The 20,502-nt window shown below is 43.5% G+C and overlaps 1 protein-coding gene across 1 annotated transcript in view; it reads right to left on the minus strand.

Annotated features, from left to right (window-relative positions):
• Nucleotides 1–20,502, minus strand: part of fermt2 (FERM domain containing kindlin 2) — a 41,397-nt gene that overhangs the window by 8,223 nt on the left and 12,672 nt on the right. Inside the window, exons 3-11 of the mRNA XM_053433957.1 lie at nucleotides 16,092–16,325; nucleotides 9,596–9,724; nucleotides 5,204–5,429; nucleotides 4,949–5,051; nucleotides 4,538–4,645; nucleotides 1,851–1,985; nucleotides 1,393–1,442; nucleotides 675–799; nucleotides 41–147 (exon numbers count right to left, since the gene is read on the minus strand). Of these exons, the coding sequence (XP_053289932.1) occupies nucleotides 41–147; nucleotides 675–799; nucleotides 1,393–1,442; nucleotides 1,851–1,985; nucleotides 4,538–4,645; nucleotides 4,949–5,051; nucleotides 5,204–5,429; nucleotides 9,596–9,724; nucleotides 16,092–16,325 (1,217 nt within the window). The remainder of the gene's footprint in view (nucleotides 1–40; nucleotides 148–674; nucleotides 800–1,392; nucleotides 1,443–1,850; nucleotides 1,986–4,537; nucleotides 4,646–4,948; nucleotides 5,052–5,203; nucleotides 5,430–9,595; nucleotides 9,725–16,091; nucleotides 16,326–20,502) is intronic.

A 20,502-nucleotide genomic window follows, 5' to 3' on the forward strand; every position in this document is an offset into this window, starting at 1 on the left:
GAGGAACTATCGTGAACGGTGGCTCGATGTCAAGTCTTACCGTGTCACACCGAAGCCAGATCTCGTTCATGCCATCAGCCACAGGGATTAGCAGCTTGATGTTGAATTTCTGACCAGAGATGTTAACATCTGGAGTTACCTCACAACCTACACATGTGAAGCCGTAGCGAGGAGAGGAAAAAAGGGTCAAAGGTCACGGCCATTCAGAAAGGAAGCATACTTGCAGTGGAAATATAAAGCACTAAATTATTGTATCGGTGTGAAGTGATTTAAGCTGCTTTCAGACATGCACTGAATTCAAGATAATCTCCTGATATTCTCCTGAGGGATGTATGTGAGAACGTAAAAGTCTTTCGGACTTTCTCCGGCGTTTCTCCTGCCAGGCCTCAAGTAAAAACTCTGAGTAATGTCCAAATCTCAGAATGAAAAAGGATGTCAAGAGAACATTTTTGAGATAAGGGCGAGTGCTGGTGAGGACTAAACCTAGTGATCTAGTTGCACCATCCCTCGTCTAAATACTCCAGAGATTTATCGGAGAATCTCCTGCTCCTTCTTATATATATGGAAGGCAAACTCTGGAGAAAGTCTGGAACCCATCGTACCGCCATTCCCTGGAGTGTCTGAAAACAGCTTTTATTTTGGTGTTTCTATGTAAATTGTATGAGCGTCTGCACCTCTTAGATTCATTTGTAGAGTAGGTGTCCCGTGCGCCTCCTCTTTACTCTTGTAACAGGAAATTGTGATATCCTTGAATGTGCACCAGTACTGCTTATAGCCCTTCAGCGTCAGTTTCTTGGGTCTGGAAAATATGTAAGAGACAGAGGAAACATGTCACACTTCAGATGGAAAAAAACAATAACTTGTTCTTATTGTTAATGGGGGACAGGAGAGCATAAGTGAGGACAAAGAGGGAGGAGGAGTGGGAGGAAGGGGCTGTTCTCCAGTGCAAAGTCAGCGAGGCGAACAGGAAAGGAGCCAGCGTTGGAGATGAACATTAATGGAAAACCATTAAAGCGGAAATGCCTCTCGATATCGCCCCCCCCCCCCACCCCTTGATGGTTTAGACATTTAATGAGACAACCACCCCAGGGGCCACCTGCCTGTCAGCAAAGACCTACAGCCAAAAATGATTGTGGCTCAAAATATGCTCGGTCCAACTGTAATCACTTAGAAAAAGAAAGAACGAAACTGCAAGCTCAGCCTGCAAATTTCCCCTGGCAAACAACCTGGTCTATTACACTGATGCAAAACAGGCAAGGGTGCTCGTATTTAGCCAGAAGATGCTATTTCCTCTAATAGATTCAACATCTTTTCGACAAACGAAATCATCTCATACAAAGTTGTTACACACAGGGAGTTTTTTGATAACGCTGAAAGTGAATGTGGACTTACTTGAAAACTTTGACGTAGTCAGCTAGCTCAGGAATAGATGTGATATCACCCTGGAAGGAAAGGAGACATTTCACTAAAAACACAGAACATTTTAATTTACAAGAATAAGAGAGTGGTTCAAATCAAAACAATGACTCGAGGATCAACGTTGTTCATTTTCATCTCATTACTCAGTGGAATATTCTAAAAAAAACACTTGTTGCGTAATATCTCAGGCCTCAGTTTCCTCTGATAAGCTGTATAAACTTAATTCTCACAGTGAAGGACATTGTTAATTCCCCCTCCACTGGGTCAGTGTGCAGTGTTTACACAGGTTTATGCTCCTGTTTAATACGACGAATGAAAGGAGACTTCATCAGAGTGAAGTAGAGAAACAAAGTGAAATAAAAGCCCAGTGCAAGTGATCCATAGAGGCCATTTCCTCCAGTGCATGTGATGATGTGGCAGTGTCTTCGTACCAGTGTGTTGGACGTCTTCCCTCCTTCCAACGTGATCTCTAGGTCTGACAGGGCTGCATCCACCTCGTCCACCTCCTTCTCACTGTTGTTCATGTGGTTGTCTGAAGCCATGATTGACAGTTTGTTGATGTGGTACTGACGGAAAAAGAGAAATGCGCCAGTTACACCAATTTTCTGCATTAAACCAGGGTTTGTACAAGTCTTTGGACAGTCCATGATATTTTCAGAAATTCCACATGTGAAAAAATGTCACAGTAAAATGAACTGACAAACAAACATGAAATATTTTCAATACAAGTGATATTCGACAATTCTACACTCACTTGCACAGAGAAATATAAGAATATTTATTACAGTCTTCCTTTCAGACACACATGTGCAATATGTACTTTACTGGAGGCGAGTTGTAGCAAAAGTCTGAAGTACTATGGAAAATGGTTTCACATTTATTATCCTCCCAGCACAACTAAAACCTAAACTCTTCCAGTTACAAAATGTTTCTATCCAGCAGATAAATGGAAGCCTTCCAGAAGAAAAAGAAAACAGCCTCAGTCAGACACAGACTGAGGCTGTTGCAGAAATACTAGCAAATGTTAGCTACAGTTTTGATTTCATGCAATGTGTGTGACTGGTGCACAAACACTACGAATTTGCATTATAAAAGGGAACTGGTCTCGGCTAATTACCATTTCAATAGTGAAAGGCTTTGTTGCCATTTATGTTAGCAAATAATGCCTCTGTGCAGCTTTGAGTTCAGCAGCGATGGGACAATGTCCTTAAAGATGAGAAGACGAGTTTCAGGAAGAGGGGAGAATAAAGTGCTTGGTGGTGATGATTCACTGACAGAAATAGTTTAGACGATTTAGACAATGTGTTCTCAGCAACTATAACAGCCTCGTGAATCGTTTTTTACTGGGAACACATGTGCAACTGGGCCAATAGCATGTGATAAGAGACAGCGTGCTCTTGTAACAATGGAGACAGCAATTCATCAAGATGGGACTCATTACTGAAAAACCCGCGTGTGGCTTCCTCTTACCGTGAGTCACATATACTAAATACAACTTGTTGACAAATGGTATTTATAATGTCAACCCATCACCAACCCCCCACCAATATATGAATGAACAGCTGTCGAGCAGATGAGAGAAACAGAGACAAGAGTTTGACAGAGATATGTGAGGCTTTAGTCAGCTAAGGTTACAGCATGTGGGACAAAGGGCCGATGACCCTCCATGCTTTCACAGTGTGGGGCTTGCTTCCTGTTTGTGTGTATAAATGGCTGAACTCGACTGTTTATCTACTGTGATACAAAGTACAACCCGTGCCCTATGTTTCTCCTGTGGGCAGGGTGACTCTGAGGTCGATTACTGTTCTCGGCTAATGATCCAGTAACGTCTATGTTCGGCCAAAGATACACTTCCAGGTGATGGCACAGTAGCACAGGCCAGCAACATGCTGGAAGTGGACAATCATTGCTCTTTATTTAGACCCTGTGTATCCACTCTCAACGGTGAAACATTAGCCCACGCCACCAAACTGAAACATAGTAGTAGCTCCCTAACAGACAGGTAGCAACAGTGTAGTAGATCAGCATCTCTCTCAGGAAATGAAACAAGAAACTAGTTAAGTGTAGTTATAACCAGCCTGATGAGACACGTCTAACACCTCAGAGCGTAAAAGGGCTTTTAGAGGCATGTGAGCAGGTCTGTCTGGGAGAGAGTGTCATGATGGGGTGGGTGGTCTGGGCTGCAGCGCTGAGTCCCGAGACCAGGATGCTCTATAATTACCCCGGGGGTGAGGACAGGATGGCGTCCACTGGTCTTGGCACCCACAGTTTATGAGGGTCAGAAATAGCAGGGGCACCAACCCCAGATTGAAGGGGGCAACCCGGGGGGGGCAAAGGTGCTCACATCTGCATATCACTTCCACTGATCCCCTTAAAGCCACTTGTTGTCATTTCACTTTCCTCTGAACGTCCTTTAATCTTGTCTCATAAGAGAAAGTTTGTCTGATGCCATGATTGTCCAGGGCAGAGCAACTCAGTGCTACTGGCTACAGCAAGGGGCCCTGAGGTTGGCAGAAATGACTTGGTCACATGAAGCTAAAAACCTCAGCAGAGAATACAGTGAAGAATACAGCTCTGTTGTGATTTACTAGATACCAACAAAGACCTTTTCTGAAAATAAGAATATAATATTAAAACATCTAATTTCTTCTTCATTACACTGTTTCTAGGAATCAAAGTGACTTCACTCTGTTGGGCTAAGTAAGGAACGTCCATTAAAGTTCCTTGTAATTAATTATTCATTAAGGATTTTTGGTTTAAAAGCCTAATGACTCATTTTTCCATTGACTAAGTCAGATATAAATGGAATTGATTGATATCAAAGCATAGTGATGAGTCCATTGGGAATCTGTGCGATAATACCCCTATTGACTCCTTCTGCAAGACTGTGAAATGGCCAAGTTTTAGAATGCATGCTGCAGCTGAGCTGGCAGCCATATGGCTCAGCTCTGGGCTGGAAGCCCATTCCATTTATTAGCTTGTGGTTGGGAAGGAAATGTGCCCATTGGCCGATGAAGAGAAGTGTACAGATCTTCAAATTTCAGACCCTGACTAAACATTGCTGAAACAGGAAAAAAATAGGATCAGGGAAGGACACAAACATGCTGAGTCGTCTTACCTGCAAAGCAGCAAACATCATCATTTCCTCCTCCGTGCACTCGATTTCCTCCAACAGGATGGCCCACTTGGACTGTTCATAGAGCTGGTTCACTCGGATGGCATCATACTGTGGACACGCACAAACCAACAGTAAACATACCAACGCTGTCTCACAGTCCGATACACACAGGACGTCAGAAAATCTGGTGATGCAATATTTAAAAGGTTGAGTGTGTTATATTCGACCCTGATTTTGTTGTCATAAAAATATTAGGTCAGTTGAACTTCAAATGTCTTAGATGGTCAGTGTCAGTATGATGTAATATTTTATATAATATACTGAAAACTACACAGGTTAAAAGTCTGTCAGTATGGAATGTTTTCAACAGACTGTTAGGTTAAGTTGTTGTGCTTTGCCTGTGGGACGTACCTTAGGGTTGAGGTCAAAGAAACTGTGGTATTTGAACCTCAGCAGCAGCACCTCATTCTCCTTTACATCCTGCTCCATCAGAGACCTGGATGAGTCCAACCACCTGTGCAGACAGTGAATGAGCTGCTTAGAATTTGTCTTTTGAAACAATCTCTTTCTGGAAGAGATGTGGCCTCTTGAAACTGTTTTGATCAATAGAAAAACTTAAAACCAGTTTAACCAAAGGGCCAAACCACTGAGCAGAGTTCATCTCACCCCTGGTTGATTTTTGCTTTGTCCAGCAGAGACTGGGGCTTGTACATTTTCGCCAGGATGTCTGGTGAGGAGATTGGCTGGCTGACGGCGAGGATGCTGGGATTGCCCTCGGACAAGGGGCTGTCACCGAACCAGGCAGAGGTGGGCGACAGCGGACTTCCGTCCCTGGAGTCGTAGGTGGGGGTCATTGTCTTACTGTACAAGCCCGGACTGGAGTAGATGCTCCCTGGAAACACAGAGCAATCAATCAGTTCTTGTAGTGCAAAGAATACACACAAAGTATTAATTTAATAAACATAATTTTAACGTTTCCTTTAGACAATCCAATTAGGTGCACAATCACAAATAGATCATTAAAAACAGCTATGGGATAAAATGGTGAACACCTTCGAAAAAGCACACACACACAATTGCAGCCTATAGCCAGGCCAGCTAGTGGTCAACAACAACCATGTGACTACTTTGCAGATGAGTGACTTCAACCATCCATGTCTTCCTGCTGATGGTGGGATTGATGTGGATCAGCATGCAGATGATGCACTACATGATCGGGGGCACCCGCTTACTCGCAGTCAAAAAACCTGAAGGAATGCAACGCACACAGCAAACTACTGCACAACGTGCTGCAGAGAGGAGGAACGCAAAGATGTGGGAGGAGGATTCCAGGATTACAATAAGATGCAACTGTAAAGTCAAATCTTCAGGAAATTGTCTAAATATTTTTAAATGTTCATTTTCCAATACATTTGAAGTTTAGTTTATCCATTTGTTTATTAAACTTGGCTTTTGGCTCCAAAAAAAAGCAGCACACCAATGTGAAGTTTTCTGCATTTCCTGTTGGCTGCGCCTTGTGGAGTATTTTTGGCCCCACACCCCTTCGTTCCCCCTCTCCCTCTGTAGGGCTCGGGTCAAGAAGCAACACTGGCTAAACCACTAAATCCCTTCTGAAATCAGGAAGTGGGCTTGGCTTGTGTCTGTGAGTGTGTACATGTGTGTTTGTGATTGCAAGCTGAGGTCATGAGAACAGGGTGCAGGCTATGGCCACCCATCCCTTGCGGGGGAAGGCTTTATTCAGTGACTCTTTAAAGGGTTTTCCCCCTGATGCTGAGTTCATTGGGTCAGGGAGAGTACTCCCATCTCCCATAGGGGTTCCTCAGGAATCTCAAATATTCAGAGACACCATGTATAAGGTGAAAGCTGGCAGCCCACTGAACAACACAACTGGTCCTCCTCCATCCTGTTTACTGACTCTCCAATACAAACGAAACTACAAAAAGAATGTCAACATGACTTGACTTCCTAATGCTCCCACACTAGGGATTTGTAGAGGGCTTAAATGGAAGGAGCTGGACCACCATGGGCTGTTAAGTCGAGAAATAAACTAGGAGAGGGTGGAAAAATAATGAGATGTATCTCTCATCATTTTGATTTTTATCAGAAAGTTTTTGTGTGCTGCACTTACGAATGAACAGTAGTGGACCAATAAGAATCTTGGACTAAATGTATAGCAAAAACCCTATTGTATATAAAGATGGACAACGGGTCTCAGCTTCTTCTGCTGTACAAGAATGTAACTAATATGTCCTAAATGAGGGGGCGGTCACGTTGCTTTTTTGACGTCATTTGGAGCCAGAAGCTGCGCAGTAGTGATCATAGCATAGAGCACTTTTAAAAAGGTCCCACCAAAACACGAGCTTAACCAATCGTGAGTAGAGATTGGTACCAAAATCTGGTGCAGCACGTAAAGTTAGCCTACAGTCAGCTAGCAGTTACCACAACAAGAATATGGCTAAAGCTAACTGGTATAAAGTGTTGCTGTGAGCAGACCTGGAGTAGCTGTAATGAAAAAAGTGAGCTTTGAGCCAATTTCTAAGGAGAGACAAAGCGTTTACATCATGTGACCTTTCAAACCAGCTGACCTCCTCTAGAGGAGCGGTCAGGTGACTAGGCCGCTAGTCCCAAAGGTTACAGATGTCATGTGACCTCAACACTGTGGCTGTGGGAGGGGGGTGGAAGGTAGATAGGAAGGCGGGAGGCAAGGGTGAGGAAGCAGTGTTGAAGAGTAAAAGGACAGGGGGAGAGGAAAGCTTACCTTTGACAGGTCCGATGTACACTATCTCAGAGGCTAGGATGAAAAGAGAAAGGGTAAGAGAAAGGAGGACAGGAAAGGAAGCAGAGGGAAAAAGGAACGGGAAAAAAACATCAAGTGGACAGATTTGAGACAAACTTGACAAGGGCGGTGAGGACACAGAGGAGAAAAGACAAAAAATAGAGAAATAGGAGAATGCCAACTGCTAGCCTCAGAGCGGATGACTCAATTTACCCTCTTTGCAGAGGGAGAACACCCTGGCATGACTAGCGAGGTTCTGTCGTTTTCCATCCACGTGTTCTTTGCCATCCAGCGCAGCGCAACTGATTGAAAGCCCAAGCAAGACGCCGGTCAGTGTGACCCAACCCTGCATTTATTAACTGCAGCACAAACATAAAGTGCTGGGAGACATAGTGGATCTCAGGCTGAGTCAAAACAGCAGCTGAGGATTAGTAACATGGCTTTTTCTACCAAAATGACCAGTTCTGTGGGAACTTGACACGAGCGTGCAGACAGAAAAGGGACACCCAGTTTCCAAAATGGTACTTTTAAAGACAGAGATTGAGGTTATGGAAAAGGATTGTCTTAAAGTGGGAATAATTAGTCACCATCTATATAAAGTAATGTGAGGTCAGTGTCACCTCACTGTACAGTTGCACATCCTCTTTACTGTATGTGTCCGAGCTGTGAAATGGTTATTTTTTGTTTTTAACAACAATACCAGTTCCACACATCAGTTTTGGGTTGTGGGAGAAAATTAAGTAGAAAATATGATTACCTCCACCAAGGAGGGAACAAATCAGACACATTTGGGGACAGATATTCAAGTGTGTTCAGTACAGTATTTACTTTAAGCCACGGCGAGCTCTCTCCTCTCTTTGTCCCCAAAGTGGTGTGGACTATACATGAGCCTTTAGCTGCCCAGGAGAGCACCGGGATTCTGATTGCATCGCTGCCTCTGCGAAAAACCTTGTGATTCCTATCAAGAGACCCGAGCTGAGAGGTCAGCCCTTCCCCACAAGGGACACAACAACGCATTTCAACTTGGCCAGGAAATACAATATTCTGACTGCAGCATGTGACTGATCTGATGGATAGGATGACAGGAAGTGTGTTGGTGAAGTGACAGTGAACAAATTCTGCACATTCCTGATGGAACTGTTATTTTTGCACCACCTAGTATTGTGACCACAGTTGCCCAATGGGAAAAAAAATGTATCCACAATAGAGGCATCAACACAGCACACCCATTCAATGTAATGGTGCAACTTTGGGTGTGACTTTCTTGAGCTGTGTCCATAAAAATGAACTGTGAAATAAAAAAAGAGTGAATAAGAGTGCTGCTTTTAAGCCTTTTCTATCACTCATATTTCTATACAGGGTAATTTACAGTGAATTCAAATTTGCACATCAGCAGTATTTGCCTTTCTTTACTGCAGGGAATTATGAAGGTTCAACAAGTTCACAGTGACAATTCAGGCCTTTTTCCACTCACGAGTGTCTATATGCATATTGAGCTGGGTCTGAGGAGAAAGAAGACAGACTCGAGGCCCGAGCAGAGCGTACAAAGAGTCCCATTCACCCTGTCTCATAGAGTTTGCAGTTTTGCTTAATGCTAACTCTGTGACAGCGGTGTACCCTGTTTTGTTCTGCCCCTCTCGGCTCACGTGGTCGTAACCCTCCCATCAGCGGCAGAAGGAGGGAGGAGTGGCCGGTGTAGATGCAGTCGTGCAGCCTGGTTTGGGTTTAAAATGGCAGCGTGACCAACTATGCGTGGAATCTCAACCATTCTTCGCCCTGCCTGCCAAGGAGCAGGAAGCCCAGACTGCAGATCCCATGCAGGCCTCAAACTTACACATTCATATTTGGTCATTAGAGGCAGGCTGCAAAAGTCTGGAGTTTTCTTAGCGGGTTGTTTTGAACCACAAGTGCAACCAAACAAAAATAAGAATGGAAGATGCTCTGTAGCAGCCAGTGGAACCTGTTATTCAACCCTGCTGTTTGAGGGAAATTAGATTATTGTTTTTCAAAATATACAAAAATGAAACCTATAATTACTTCACAGCAGATCTGAACCTAAAGACCGGATTCCTCTGACTTACATTTCTATAAATTCACCATTTTCATCTCAGCAGAACTTGCACTTGTCTCATATTTTTCTTTTCTGCTAAATAATCTGTAAATTATATTCTTCCTTCCGCATAAACATGAAAAATTCAGATGGAAAATACTGCAGCAAGTGGTTTGAAGCCATACGTGCTTCATCTCCACATTAGTGGCGGAGTTACTGTCCATCAACACACCTGATCCGGGGGTTAACAGTGGTCCCTCCAGCTCAAGATCCTCCTCCTCTGCCTCCTCCAGCTTTTTCTTCTTCTTCTTAGGATCACGGGGCTTACGCAGTAGAGAAAGCTCCTCTGGGTGGCGAATATCTGGAGAGGGAGAGAGAAAGAAAGTTCATAAAAATAACCTTGGATAACAATGAGGCAAAATAAATCTGGACACCAAGATGAGCAGGTTTCAATGTTAGAATCCTACTAAAAGCATACACCTATTTATATGTTGTTCAACTACAGGCCTCATATAAACCACACAACCTCTTGCATGGGCTATAAATGCATAGAAATAGTATTCTGAGTGAATACAAAGAAGCTAAAGAAACTTGAACTGAAATGAGTTGAGAGGCAAAAAGGGAGAAGGAGTAAGAGAAAGCAAAGGGATGAAGGAGATGAACAAGAAAGGTGCTGAGCACAAGAGGGGTGGAAAATTGCAAATCCCTTCTCTCTGGGCCACCGCAAATCTTTCTTTGACTGTATCCAATCTCCAACCGAGACACATGCCAGACACAACCTGGATCATTCTTCTCACACACATGAAACCAGAACCAGGGGGAAGAGAGCGCAGCTTTCATAAAGACAGAACTAAACTGATGGTCCTCAGATAGTATAAATTAAATAAACACCCACGACTTAACTCTGCGTGCGTAAAGAGTTGTGTGCAAGATCCCGATCAGAAAATGAGATACCGCACTGAAGATAATGACTAAAACAGAGTAGCCTCTCTCCCTTCTCTTCCCTCCTACCCTGGAGCTCGGAGGCCAGGGAGCCATCACTCAGCAGCGGCAATGACGTTTTATGATGAGTTTTGGACGATTCTGATATAGTGGGTCAGAAAGTGTCAGAACCAGGAGACATGCGGCTATAGTCTAGATGCTTTAGGAACATCTGGATCCTCAGCTGGATCTGGTTTTGTCAAAGATTCCATGTGAATTATGGAGTGAGCTGATATCCGAGAATCTTATTTCATTATTTTCACTTTGTTTTACAGAAGAATGTTAAAAAAAATTAAAGGTTTTTCTCTCAGATCAGTTGAAATAAACCTCTCTTCATTTTCTAAAGATTAAGCATTGACAAGGTGTTGCACACTAATTTAAAAAATGGTTGCTGAGGGCCGGTGGGGGAAAGCAGAAACGTGTGAGGGGAGAGAGCGAACGTCTTGGCTTGGTGAGAGATCTTGTTTGGTTTGTGTAACTAAAGCAAAAGCATTCCAGGAGTTTTAAGAACTACCAGATGGGAGCTCACCCTCTCTCTGCGTCTCTCGCTGACTCCCTCTTCCCTCCTCCCTCATTCTTGCTCTGCTGCTGTGGTGGAGTGCAATCCCTGTGCCCTTATACAGCCATGTGAGTTGCAGGCGTGCTGCCGAGCTTCAGCCCCGCGGAGCTGTGCAAGCGGCCTAATACACACAGTGGAGTGTGTATCAAATTGTGTATGTACACAGGGCTCCTGTCTTTTGTTGAGGCATTACAGAGGCATGTGGTATTCTACTACAAAGTTGCTTTAATTGTTCATACATATGACCTCATTGTCCACACTGGAAGTACAGTATGAGCCATCTACAGAACAAGCTGACCAGTGTAATAAGTGATAATAACAGGGTTTCTGCCGCTTTCAACAAGTTAAATTTAAGGGTGTTTAATACCATAATGAACTCAACTTAAGGCTATGTCAAGTACGACAGATACGAAGGAATATCAAAATCACAGAATTACTTAGACTTCCACATAATTGAGGTTAAGGTGAAGTAGCTGAGTTTAGAATAACACTCGAAATGCCACGTTAACTTGGACACTACAGACAAAGACAGTAGGTATTCAAAATCTTTCCCACAACTAAGACAACAGTTCCAAGACATATGTCTTGGTTGTAGTTTAATTATGGCGTGCTGATACCGGTATCTAAAATGTAAGCCTAAAATTCAGATTACTGAATTTTTTTATGTTTTTAAACCCTGTGTAAATAAATGTTATACATAGAAATAGAAAGTATTTCAATGATAGTGTAGCTTCCTTACATTGATGAATATTATAAACATCTATAGATCAAACGTGTGGCTCAAAAGCAGTGATTTTGGTCACAGACTTTTCAACCAATTACCGTATTCAGTTTGATGAAAAAACTGCCCATTATCAGAGGAGAAAATTAAAACACTAATGTTCCTGTAAAATCTATATTTTAGACCCATTTACTAGATTGCTGTGCCCCAGTGTATGGGAAAGAGGGAAGATGCGGTAGATAAATTGACAAATGTACTTATCACTCCTATGAAAGGAGTGGAGGTGTAACGGTCCAAAATATAAAGAAGACTATAAAAACTATATAAAAACACTGCACTAGACAGGAAACAGTCAGTTTCTGCTGACATACCCAGTCGAGTTCTGAATTGTATGTTTATAGAGACAATTTAGGGAATCGTGAACTGGTGAGAAAGACTGCTCCTGTACCAACTGCATACTTGTGGCCAGTGTCCGGACGAGGAGGAAGAGTGAGTGATGGTTTGAGTGTTTACAAAAGCTTGGTCGACTTCCATTAGCAGAAATGACACCTTTGACAATAAGGACCCCCCCAATCCTCCATCCTGCAGACTCCAGGCCGGGAGCCAGAGGAGAGGGGGGGTGAACTGGAGCCAGCTGGGCTCGCAGGACCTACTCCTCGGAACACATGATTCACTGCAGTGAGTAAGGCCAGCCGCAGAAGAATCACAAACACCGTCACAGTCTAATTTTACAGCACTGAGGTTTACAGTACAAACAGATGGAGACCCTACATGGACAAAGAAATTATAGAGGAGAGATTTCATCAACTATTTTTCCCCTTTGCACATTTCTTGCTGATTCGAAGAGGCACTCGCTGGAATGATCAATACTGTGGAACAATAAATTTGTCATTTGATCCAGGGAAGACGCAATAAAACCAGGGCTGAGAAATGACTGGCACATTCTGGGTCTAAACGGAAACAGACAACACGATGTGGATTTTTTTTTAACGTTGAAGGAATTCAGCTTGTGATGAAGTGCAGTGAGGTCAGATGTTTGGCATCTGAGCTGAGTCAAGTGATGCTTTGATTTAATACAATTACATGAGACAGACGTCACAAAGCTGTTTTTGTGTTTTTCAGTCCAACTTTAAGGACAAACCATGAAAGCAATTGGCATCTGAGGAGTCTTTCATTTATCAGACAGGAGGCTGAAAAGGTGCTAAAAGGTCTTTCAGAAAGAACAATAATGCGCTTTCATTTAGGAACCGGAGCCGAGGCCACACCGCGCTCCTCTTGTGTTATGACAACAGAGGCTTGGGCTAGTCAAGCAGACCACAGGCTGATGTGCCATAAATCTGTTGGACCAAGACGATGGAGCAGCAGTGCCACACATTGAGAAAGGTTTCTGGAGGACAGCGCAGTGAGCAGACACTTCTCGACTGTCAAACTCATCCTCCTGTGCCCTCTGTGTTCATCCCTGCTACCTCCACTAGCAGAGAAGTCACAGTAGCGTTGCTGCCCCTTCTATTTTCCACTGAACACGTTGGTGCCTCAGGTCTCCAACAAATGGTAGCAAAGCAGTTCTTACCAAAAAACACACAGTGCTTAAGTGGAACAGCCTGATTCCTATTACCCTGAAGTGGTGCTTCGCAGAGAGCAGCAGCCTCATTTTGTCTCGCCTCGAGTCCCAGGTCCACAGTCATGTGTTAGTCAGTTTGGGAAAGAGTACATTTTGTGTGCTGTCCCACAGGAAGAGTAAAAAAACAGCCTCCTGTTAGAGGGAGGACGTGTGTGCGAGTGTGGAAGTGAGTCCAGGTTGTCTAGACAGGAGAAGCTTATGTCTGACTATGAGTCTTCACTTGGCAAATCATTCTTTAGAAAAGCCAGAAGATCCAATTCATTGCAGACATGACTTTATGTAACTCATTTAGCATTTTATAGCTGAAATTATTAGTTGATTATTAGATTTTTTTTGACAACAATCACTCTTTTTATAGAATAATATAATGAATCAAGCAAAAGATCATTATATTTGTACATTCTGACTTTGTATGCGAGTATCCATGGCTGTTCTGTATTTTAGAAAATTGTCAAATAAAAATTAGGGGTTTACAGCCATTGAGACAAAACAAGCCCTGTTAATATCTGATTTCTGACATGAACTGAACTCCGGATATTTTCTTGAAATCTTCCGGGAAGGGCTGTTTATGAGAATGCGAATGTCCAAGTCAGTTACTCCAGACATTTTCCCGACGGTTCCTACCAGTCAGCTGGAAAGATGTCAGGTAAATGAGCCCATGTGAGAATACAGCAGGCGTGCCATACACGTAGAAGATGCAGTCGAAGATGTCAAGCATTTCTACAGGGTTTCAAGTGGCACCATTGCACAACAAATTCAGAAACATCTGAAAGCACAAAAACATGCAGAGAATTCTGTGAATTGTCAGAGTTCATTCGTTATCATAATGTTATCTTGCAACTAAAAATGGAAAAGCCAAATTCCTTAACCGTAACTATCTTGTAAGCAGAGCAGCACGGGACGTAGGTGCTGCCAAATGGAAACAGAGGTCAGAACAGGAGTGAAACTGAGTGATTTTCATCTGTTACACTACATCGACCTTTCGCACAGTCCTCCTCATTCCCAGCCGGGCCAGATGGACTGTGTCTGTGTCAGGACCCAGCTGCTATGGACATGGGAGAAGTACAGCAGTGATAATTGGTTTTATGCTTTTAACTTGGGAGTGTTATGTTGATTTTATATGCTTTGGTCCTGTATGGGAAGCACACTGACATTATCTAAGTTGTGCTAAAGAGAAAATAGAAAGTTTGAGGTAGAAACATATAGGATTGTTATATGTTAAAATAGTAGAGCGTTGATGGCACATTAATAATCCTTAATTGTAGAGCATAATAAGATAAATCCACCATGAAAAGGATGGGGATAAAAAACAGCCAATTACATCACTGGAAGACTGAAATCTGGACTTATTTTGGAAGAGGAAATAGCTTCTGTGTCACTAACTGAGTGGACTTGCCAGAGTAAAAGAAATTAAAAACAATTTAAAAACAATCTCCACTGTCTTTCCAGGATCTCCGCCACTCCCTTTCTGCTGTCTGGAGCGAGGGCCAGCTGGAAAAGGCTTGGTCTCTTCCTGTCCCCTCCGATTCTCTGTGCTGTGCAGTTCAGCAGAAAATATGTCCAGGAAATTGTAAATCTCAAAAGTTGCCCAGATAACAAAATTAACCAATTCCAAGCCAGACCAGCTGTAAGTCAGCTAAGTCAGTTGTCATAATCTCGGTAACAGTTTCTAGCTTCCCCGCCGTCCACTTCCTTAAATTCTGCTTTTTACAAGCTATAATACACAGTGATTCAAATGCAACAGCAGAAGCACATCTCACTCTGGGGCCCTTTAAAGCCACCATACTTCTTGCAACGTTCTGGCACACAACAAAGTCAGCCAAAAGCAATTTGTCCTGATATAGACTTATTAGAGAAGCAACAGACATATTCCTCATGTTGGCCTGGCTGAGAACAAGACTGCAGGCCTGCTTCTCCCCCGTGCCCCAGCAAAACAACCTCTTTGCATTTACACAAAGAGGAGTAATGTGTTATTTGTTCTTGATCAATCATTTAAATATTCCACTCGTACCAAAATCAAAACAAGGTTAAACGCTAGAAGCCAATAAAAACAGGAGAGCAACACTGCAGCTCCTGATCCTGACTGCTCCACCGAGTCCAGTCACAGATTCTCAACAGGGGTGAGATGACCCTGCCTGATAGAAGGATTTTGATGTGTGGGTGTTCTCCAAATCTGCAAATCCCCAGAGCAGACACAGACTATGAGTCAGGGGCAAGTGGCGAGAGCTGAACCAAGGAAAAGCGGGTGTTAGCAGGTCAGGGGGTCCACAGGGTCCAGTGTGTGACCTCTGACTGGGGGCCCATGATAGAAGCTATATACATGTGAGCCCCTCGGTATTACTTACGCCATGTGGGACAGTTAAATTTGGAATTGTTATTAGTGCAAGAGATGGTAGGTAGGTAAGTCAGACAGTGAGAAGGAGTTATTTACATGTGCATGAATAAGTCTGTTGATGTGCGTCTGTGTTATGATCCAGAGACGGATTCATAATCTCCGTTTACTAAACATTAGTGTAAAGCAGATGGAGCCCAGGTTCCAAGGACAAGACACCCCAGTTGAACAGTGGACTGCCAATCAGGAGAAGTCACTCCGGTGCACAGAGCTCAGAGCGTGTTTAATAAACACAACAAATTGGCGGAGATGAAAACAGTTAGAGGAAGAACATGATTAGCTCTGTTTGCTTTAGATAATCTCCAGAAACGTTCCAAAAATAGTATAACTGGGGGAAGTTGAGGTTGAGCCCGGTGGACACCTTCAGTAAGACTGAACTCCAAATCACCACCGAATATATGAAAACTGCCTCCCCTTCTGTTCTCTAAATGATTCCGTCCATCGCTCCACTTACTGAAGGTTTTGCAGATGTCGGACACATTCTTGAAGACGCGGTCCGAGAAGTTGACCTTGACCTTCATGTGCTTCATGTTGGGCAGCTGGAGGCGCAGAAGTTTGTGCTGCGGCGTGAAGAGCAGCCTGGCGTCGGCTTGGATGCCGTACTTGTCCAATGTCCAGTGGGTTTTCAACAGCCATGTCTTCTTCTTCTCCCACCACAGAGCATGGTCTGACCAGTCCTTCTTCACATCTGGGGAGAGGAATAAAAAAATTGAGTGGATTAGTTTTAATAAGAACTGCAGGGATGGAAATAACAACAGAAACCTATCATATCTCATAACAAAGCAATGGCCACATCCATACCACTACATGTTAGTTTGGAAACTCATGTTCCTATCGATAACATGACCCCCTTCCAGAGGAAAATAACCAGTGTAGGACGCAACATGGATGATCAATTACAAGTGTTGCTAACAGCCGCTGCTACAAATGCTTACATGCATAGAAGACAAGCAATTCTCGTGTACAACAGCATGTGCCTGCCCAGTGTACTTGAGAGTTCACGTAATATGCGTTTTCAAGGGTGTTAGTATGGACGGGGATTAATACTTCTATGGAGCCAAAATGCTTGTGTGGACAGTTTTATTTTGAAAAAGCTGCTTTCAAAATACATGTAGTAGTATGGATGTAGACGATATTGGTGGTGACCACTTGTATCAGCAAGGTGAAGATATTGTAGGCAGAGGGAAGGTGTAACCAGAGCGCTCAGGCTGTATACCTCTCACTGTACTGACCTAAGCTCACCAAATGTGTCCCTTCAGGGCAGGGGTCACATTCAGGATGAGGGAGGGAGGGGGGTGGCAAGACAAGGTTTGCACGGGGGCGGTGAAGTCAAAGTGAAAGGGAGGAGACAACTGAGTGCGTGAAAGACGTGGCTGTTTGTACGACACTGTGGGGATATCAGTTTCATACCTCCCTTTTTGTTCTATAGTCACCCTATGATCCCTCTAAAGCAGAGAGGCAAGCCACCCAAAACCCCACATAGCTCCCAGGCTTTCGCTCTGCAGGGGCTCAGAACAATGGGGACGGACCTGTGCTCTCATGATGGGTGTCTGACTTGTGAAAACAGCAGGGATTTAAGGGAACTCAAAGCAGCTGGTTTTCAGGATCACCTTGTTCTTGTTTCTGTACAGGCTGAGGTTGGGTTTGAGCTGCAGTTCACTTCAAAGCTAAAAAAGTTAACAAAAAACAGTAGTCCCAAACTCAAGGAGAGCATTTGTTCCTCTGCTTCCATGTCATATTTATTTAACCCTCTAATAGCAGGTGGTGTCTGTGGTTAAGGAGGTAGAGCGGGTCGACTAACCAGAAGGTTGGTGGTTCTGGGCCACTCCACATGTGGAAGTGTCCTAGATACTGAGCCCTAAATTGCCCCTGACAGCTGGATGTGAATGGTGATGGTTAAAGATCAGCATATAGTAGCGCTGTATGAAATAAGAGCACGAGTGGGTGAATGTGGCTTGCACTGTAAAGCCCTTGAATGGTTGATAAGACTAGAAAAGCACTATTTACCTTCAGTGAAGTATGCTAGGCTGCAGGTCAAAATGAATTGCAGGTTAGCTGGCACAAGAACAGAAGTCTTGGGTGGTTACATGTTCCCCACGTCATGCATGTGTCCTTGTGCAGATTATGACAGATAAGAATGAGGCCGATACTTTTTAAGCTAATTGTTCTTCCAGAAATCCCCCTGAACAGTGAGGTCATTACTCTAGCATTAGTCCAGGAAGGCACTTCCCAGAGCAGTGTCTCATTTCCTCCACCCACACACCCCTTCATCGCTTCTCCAGCCTTTCTCCATCTTAATCTGAGTTTCTCTTTCTCTCTCTCTCTCTCTCCTCTCAATGAGTCAGTGTCCAAACACAGACGTTGGTTTCCTTAGTCATCGCTTAATCAAAAGAACATTCAATCTGAACCGTTTTAGGTTTTTAAAATAAGCTGTGTCAGTAGTTCTGATAAGTGGAAAAAACCTGATTGAGGAGAAAATGTTGTCAGGTATTGTCGTAGCTAATGTTTAATATCACAAGAAACATTCATCCACAAAATGTGTCTTAGAAAGACATCAGTAGAAAGTGAACCTGTCCTTTAAATGAATAATGTATCACTGCATAATATAATAGTTCGATAGCATACATTTTTCATGTCAGGTAGCCTTGCACAGTACTATCGGGCCACAATCAGCCCCATCACAAGCTTTGAGAACTCAAGGTCAGATTATAAAACATTCCACAATCTGAAAATATTCCCTTTACATTTATATAGAAAACAGAGCAGCAGCGAAGTCTCACATTTAGGATTTATAAACCAGCACATATTTGGCATTTTTCCTTGATAAATAATAATATTATTCAGACTTGTTGGAGTTTCTTTCAATCGACAAACATATAGACAAGCGATAGGACTTCAAATCACTATCACGATTATTTCAAACTGTTACCACGATAACTTTATGCCACCCCACCACATCACTGGCATCGTGATCTGCCGTAGTAATGAATACATAACAGTGAGTCAGAAATAAGAATACTTTTGGTCAAGGAATCCTAGCTCCATTTTGATCCCCATGAGGAAACGCATCTATTTGTGTTCAAGCCTGGTGGCCCATTAGCTAAATGTGGTATATATACACACACTACAAGAGGAAGACCAAAGCTACAAATGGACAAACTGAAACCATAATGCACTACTAGTACATAGCGTAGTGAGCAAACAGCAGTTATAGCAGGGCCTGAGTGGAGTCTTTCGATTTAAGCATTGGCTGTTGCAATGGTCATTCAAGAAATAGTAATGCAACATTATTTGTAAGAGTTTGACAAATTACCTGCAAGATGTAAGAAACAACTGATCTGTAACTCATAAAACATCCAAGTTTTTCTACGAGTAGCTGAAAAGGCGTCATAAATTCAATGCTGACGTTTCTCTTTGGTGATCTCCTCTGTCTGTCAATCAGGCTGCTTGGTGCCTAAACCTCGAGTGGCCTTCCGTTTTCCGCCAGTTGCTATTGTTTTCTTTGACCTTAACTTTACATAGGGGCATTCGTACGTATTGTTGACACTCTCCTGCTGATCCAGTTTATAAACAGAGTGAATGGGATTAGCGGTTGAATTGGTGAAACAACAGATTGGCCGCTGCGACGAGGGGGAGATTACACTGGTGATTGAGAAGGGGAGGAAAGTTTGAGAAGAAGAGTGGCCGACAGCATCTCAATGCACATGTCACTGTGACGGCCTTGCGTTAACTGCAATGGGTTGTTTGTCAAGCTGTTGGGTCTTTATACGGTTTACTCCGATAGGCTAACACTTGGGTGTTTCCCTCAAGTGAAAACATTCCAAGCTTTCTTTGACCCTCTGTGAGTTGCTCTAGCAGCATGGGGTCTAGCTGTCATCGCTCCATCCTCATGCCTCAGCTGTGCAGGACACGGCTTCATTGCCACCGTCGGGAAAAACTGTTCCCTTAAGTATACAGCCGCTATTAAAGGCTGAAATAATAAGAGGGGAAAAGGAAGGGGGAAATTGAAAATAGAGCATGTATTTTTATAACTCTTCTCACTGTTTTTCCTCTCACAAACTTATAATTTCTGGTGTCTGGGAGAAATGCTAAACAGCTAGCATTAACATTTGGCACTCCAGCATTCACCACAGACGTTCTATAGCAGCGTCTTCATACTCAGCATGTATGACCACCATACAGTCTGTGGCGAGGCATGAATGCACATCTTGGCGGGTCTCAGTTACCCTCAACACACTCCCACTGGCCCCTGCTCCACTGTTTCTCTGCCGCTGCTCACCACCAAAACCTCACTGGACATATTCTCTCCTTCTGCTTCCTACACGGTGGTTCGAGGGGATGTGATTGGACAAGGGCAGCTGGGAGAGGCGTCCATTGGGTTCTTTCAGCAACAAGGTGGAAACTCAATCCACAGAGAAGGAGGGAGAGAGGGCCAATGGCATCTCCCAGCTAAAAATACAGCCTGCCAAGCCTGACGTAATGCAGCAGCCAGAAGAGCGGGAGTGGGGGGGGGTGGCTTAAGTAATTGGTTGCATTAAATGTGGACCCACAGACCCCGAGTGGACTGATGCATGCGTGTATGTGGGTGTGTGCGCGAGGAGGGCCTGAGAGACAAGGGGAGGGGAAACAGAATGACAGAGACATGTTTTATGACCTCTGCAGGACGTGAAAGATGATACGGAGTGTGTGTGTGTGTGTGTGTGTGTGTTTGTGTGAGTTATGCGTGCAGAAGTGTGTGCAGGTTTGTCGGAGGGAGGGTGTTCTTATCCATCCATTAACGACATTAGCTCTATGTGTTTGTACGTGTGTGTGCTTTAACAAGCTAAATTAATCCATAAATTCTGTCAAGCTGAGCTCTTTTCATT

The sequence above is a fragment of the Pleuronectes platessa genome, chromosome 11 (assembly GCF_947347685.1).
Source record: "Pleuronectes platessa chromosome 11, fPlePla1.1, whole genome shotgun sequence".
Classification (NCBI taxonomy): Eukaryota; Metazoa; Chordata; class Actinopteri; order Pleuronectiformes; family Pleuronectidae; genus Pleuronectes; species Pleuronectes platessa.